Source organism: Nuphar pumila, chromosome 16 (assembly GCF_984573655.1).
Source record: "Nuphar pumila chromosome 16, dmNupPumi1.hap1.1, whole genome shotgun sequence".
Lineage (NCBI taxonomy): Eukaryota > Viridiplantae > Streptophyta > Magnoliopsida > Nymphaeales > Nymphaeaceae > Nuphar > Nuphar pumila.
This window is the reverse complement of record NC_143264.1, coordinates 14,666,896-14,672,077: the sequence shown is the minus strand read 5'-3', so window position 1 is coordinate 14,672,077 and position 5,182 is coordinate 14,666,896. Positions and strand designations below refer to the sequence as shown.

General features: G+C 37.6%; 1 protein-coding gene across 1 annotated transcript; it reads right to left on the bottom strand.

Moving 5' to 3' along the window:
- Positions 1-304: 304 nt before the first annotated feature.
- On the bottom strand, positions 305-3,406 carry LOC149812992 (exopolygalacturonase-like). Its single transcript, XM_089991042.1, has 5 exons — positions 3,257-3,406; positions 1,638-1,952; positions 1,243-1,532; positions 782-1,014; positions 305-537 (listed from the first exon to the last, which is right to left on the bottom strand). The coding sequence occupies exons 1-5, from the start codon at positions 3,404-3,406 to the stop codon at positions 305-307; spliced, it is 1,221 nt and encodes a 406-aa protein (XP_089847168.1).
- Between the last annotated feature and the right edge of the window lie 1,776 nt (positions 3,407-5,182).

The window sequence follows — 5,182 nt, the reverse complement described above, 5'->3', positions numbered from 1 at the left end:
CTTGGATAATCTAATATCAAAACATTTCAAGATTACAAAAGAACAATATTGAAACTTTCAAAGAATCTTAATAAATACAAGACAATTCATTCATGTGTCTGATACCCGGGTAAATAAATCACGAAAGCCTGAAGCCTTGTCTTTCAGGTAAATTTAAAAGAATGCCATTGTAATTATTTCTTTATTAATACAAATAAAAGTTACCACATGAAAATATTGTTCCTAGCTATATCACTATTGGCCTCCCTCAACCCTGGCGCTTAAAGCTAAAGGTGTGCATAACTACGTATAGAAAAGAGCTTGTTCAAGACTGAACACAGGAAGGTGGTATCTGCATGCCAGTAGAGACTCCATTAACATTAGCGCACGTAGAGGTGGCCTGTCCTCCTTGTCCGCTGTACTTCAAATTGATGTCACTAAGCCCAACGTGCTCACAGGGAAATTCCTTGCTACACACGAGCTTTACAGCTACTTGTGATGCTGATGTTCCTTTCACGTTCTTAAAAGTTACGTTGCTGATCTTCACCTTTGATGAGGCTCCCTGTTTCAGGGCAAGGAAACGGAAAGGAAAATTAAAGTCCACACCATCAGTCATCTTGGGTGGTGATCTTTGTTAACCACTGCGGTGGTTACCCATGCGGATCAGATCCGGATATGGAGATGGATCCGGATAATAAGCAAATAAATACGAGGGCATGCATCATCTAGAAATTCATTATTTATTTATTCGAGTAAAGCACAAGAAAAGATTGGCCTGTGAAACAAGCTAAAAGTCACCCACCCACCTGTCCCGGGCATGAATTGTAAGGGCAATACTCTTGGTCGATGATGATGGGATTGTAGACGTTCTTCATGACTATATCTTGGAACGTGAAATTTTTGGCATAGAGTGCATTTGATCCTGCAGGCCAGGTCTTGATTCTCAAGCCATTTGTGGTGTCGCTGATGGTACAATTCCTTACTGTCAAACCACTCACGTCTTTCTCGTTTGGAGACCTCCCAAGGCTTCCGACGCTGCCAAAGTTTATATAATTCTCAAAATTTGTATAAAGGAACATGACGTGAAAGGATCATCAGAAGCAACTAATAAAGTTGAGCAAAAACTTGAGCAAGTTCATTAACTACAGCGTTCTAGTACTAGTGCTGGGAGTGCCCTTGTTCTTGAAGTTGGTTGCAAATAGCAACTACCTACCTTGTGTGTGATTTCGTCACTTTATCTGTATACTACTATCTTACAATTACCTGATGCCATGGCCTGGTCCACATAAAACATTGGAGATGGTCAGTTGGCTGCTACCAGCTCCAATGGATATGCAATCATCACCGGTGCCAATGGAAGATCTAGAGATACTGATCCCAGTGGAATCCGCAATATGGATGCCGTCAGTATTTGGGCTGTCACTTGGCGCTGATATCTTTAGATGATGGGCCTTGATGTTTTCCGAGGCAAAGATATGCATGTGAAAGGACTTGCTATCCACTGAAGATATACGCCGTATAGTTGAGTTGGTGAGAAAACTGAAGTTTAGAGACTGTTGGAACATTCACAAGAAGGCACAATAAATAAATTAATCTATATCTGTTCCCTCAAATCAGAAGTACTTGTAAGTGATTCCGAGATAATAATCCCATCTTACCGTTGGTAGGAACTTGCATTTGGCAGTTTTGGGGCACTTGTTGCTTGGCCAGGCTGATGCCCCTTGACCATCGAAAGTTCCGCCTCCGGTTAAGATCAGGCCATCAATGTACTGAAAGGATATCCAACTACCTGATGGGAATTGAGAGAGATCTGTAGGAGCTATCACCTTCCCCTTCACCTCCACTATAATAGGGTGTGCACCAGGGCAAGGGCCCTTGAACTCGATTGGGCCACTGAGAAATGTGCCTTGTGGTATCACCATGTGAGGCCGCCCATTTGATGCACAAGCAGCCCTCCATGCATCTAAAAATGCCTGAAATTCATAATAAGAGAAAATTAAATACTAGTAGTTAATTATGTCTTCTTAACCATATATTAGTAAAGCAGATTAATGTACTGCACATTTGAAAGGAATAAAATGTTCTTGTGCCAAGCCAGTCAGTCAGTGTGTCTTAATTAGCTTGTGAACTTTTAGGTGCATATGATATGAAGAGAACATGGCAGCTTTTCCGGTGACCAACATTGGTTTTCACATTCTTAGGTGTCTCTTACCATTTGGCTATCCGACCCGTGTAATGTTGGACTCTGTTGGATATAAACATTGATCAACCAACTCATGACGTGTCAGCCATGAAATAGTTCTTTAGGTACGTAGCCATAAATTTTATATGGTTCCCGTTGATGGGTTCTCACCAATGTTGTCAGATATCGGAATCGGACCTGTATCATTCGGCCAACGATTCAGGTGAATTGGCCGATTCGGATTATCAAGTGAATCTACTGAATCAGCCATGCAAAAAAATAATTAAAAAAAAATATTACGTGTCAATCAGAACGTGATACATGTTGAAACCATTAAAATAATTATTAACAAATTAATTTTAAGCTATTTTTTAACATTTATTAAAAAATAGCAGATTCAGGTAAGTATCATATCCATTTTCTGCCCATACGATACGTATTGGCCGATTCAAGCCGATACCCACAGATACTGACAACATTGGTTCTCACGATTCATGGAGAATCTTTATTATTTGCCTTAGATAGTCCTAGAAGATGCCTGACCCGGGATACACAACGACCGAATTTAATTACAATTTAATTAGCATCCTTTTGCTAGTAGCTCTATAACGATATATTCATGCTAATTAATAACATAGGCTCATATATTCAGCTTGGACATTGTTATTTCCTGAGCTCATCATGCTTGACAATCCAATCTTGAATAATGTAGAAAAAAAATTGTCATCCACTTTGGTTATTGTGAAATTTAATTCTATTATGTATCTTTGTCACTAGGTGGGACCTGATGTGTTCCGGAGGGAAGTATTTTCAGTTCTTGATAAGGTTAGGGATGGAAAGACAAACCTCCTGATTTGGAGGCCTAATATTGTATATTACTTTTTGATCAATGAAATGTTCAGCTGGGTAAACCCCCAGCATTATTCATCAAAAAAAAAAAAAAAAACTAAATCCTAACATAAATTTACAAGAGTTTTTTTTTTTCTTTTCCCCTTTAACATTCCATCGAGCCTAGGAGTTCAATTCCTCTCCTTGTCAATCTATGGGCTTTGTTGAAAATCACGATGAGGCATTTAAAGTAGCTATAGCACATACCTTGCTGTCATCCGTTTGGCCATCAGCCTTTGCTCCAAACTTCTTCACATTGAAGACTAGATTTCCTGAATTAGTACGGGCAGCAAAGCCATACGTGCAAAAAGCTAGCACCAAGCACCAGGAAGAATAGACTCTAAAGCTCATTTCCATCTCTTCTCTATCAACACAAACACAGGCCAGCAGCCACCTGATTCTTTCTTTGCTCAATTCACCTGTTCATGGAAATTGTATCATTGTATGGGTATAAATAAGGAGTTGGAGTTGCAACTTCCTCTCTACCAACAACCCACTTTCCAAAATTCTAGCCATCCGCCACTCCTCACGCTGTCTGAAAATCATCTAAACAAATTGCTGTTTCCATTCCTCTAATCTCTTTTTTTTTTTCTTTTTAATAGTTAGTTACCAATAAATCTCAACATGTTTAATTAGTTTATTTCCAAATTAACTTCCCAATATATTTAGCTAATGATAGTAAATCACTGACTTCATATAACTGAACCACTATTTTTAAGAAAAGCACTCACCTTCTACAACATCATTCTGTTTTCTCCTTCTTTTCTAGCCATCCTGAGTTGAGTGCACATGTTCGCTGACATCTCTCTCCTACCCTTTTTACTATTGGAAGCAAGGCAGCTATCTGGCAGGTGTCTTGAAAGAGCTGAGCTACTAATGTGTGAAGGAAGAGTTCAGCTTTTCAGGAGCCAAGTTGTGGGTACTGACTGGGATATGCAGAACCAAAGGAGGCCCCAAACAACAAGTTTGATCAAGCTCGTTAAGCTAGATTAGGCTTGGCAAATTGAGCTATGATTATATATATCAACTTTACTAACATTTAACTGATTGAAATAAACAATACATTAAACAATGGCAATTTTGAAAATGCATAAGCAAATTTTAAGGATTGAATATATTTTTTGAATAAACATGCGGGTTTTCAAAATAGTGGTAGAGTATGTTTTTTCTTTCAAGGAAAAGCAGTTAAATGATTTTTAAAATGTAAAACTAACGATATTTTTTAGCTCAATTTAAAAAGTAAAAGTGACTTTTTTTACAATATTAATTAAGTTTATATTATGAAAAATGCTATTATTTTTTATTGTGTTAGAATCATCTCAATTAGCAGCTCTTTAAGATCCTTAAAAAATCATAGTTGCCGACAATTTTTGCTTTATCATTACATATTTCCTAAAGACCATGCTTTGAATTGAATTGTTTAAATGAAAAAAAATGAATATTTTATAATCAAATATTTTCTACTGAATAAACTACGATAAACACATTTGTTAGATCTTGCAAAGGAAAAAACACCTGCAACTATGATGTTTAATGGGTCTTAGTAACCTAACATTTTAGTGGTCATACGATCCCTAATCTCTTATACATAATGTTATATTATACAACAAATATTATGATACATGAACTTACCCAACCCTCTCTTTAACCGTCCTTAGCTTGCCCTCTCTATTTCTTTCAATATCTTTCCATCTCTTCAACCATTTCTGCTACCAATAGAGTTTATATCCTCTCACTTTTTGAACCCCATACCATGCATGAGATGATCCAGATCTGCCTCTCATGCTAACTATGATCAAGAAAAGACCATTCTTTCTGTTGAGAACCGAATAGGTCAAATCTCTAGCTATATGTTATAAATTTACCACAAAAAAGGTTGTACTTCATTCTCCTATGTGTTTTGGCCAACGAGGCTACTATTAAAGTCGATGAAGATTGGATAAACCATCTTCTTATATTGATCAGTTGGAACGAATAGCTTCAGGCTATTGCTGAGATCATTCTAATTTCAAAAGGCCTCGTAAGTAAATTCTGAACCACAAAGACCCCGTTCGGATGACACCAATATCGGGCTAAACACCTGGTTTCTAAAGTAAAACCAGGTTTTGGATGTGTTTGGGTGACACTCGAAAC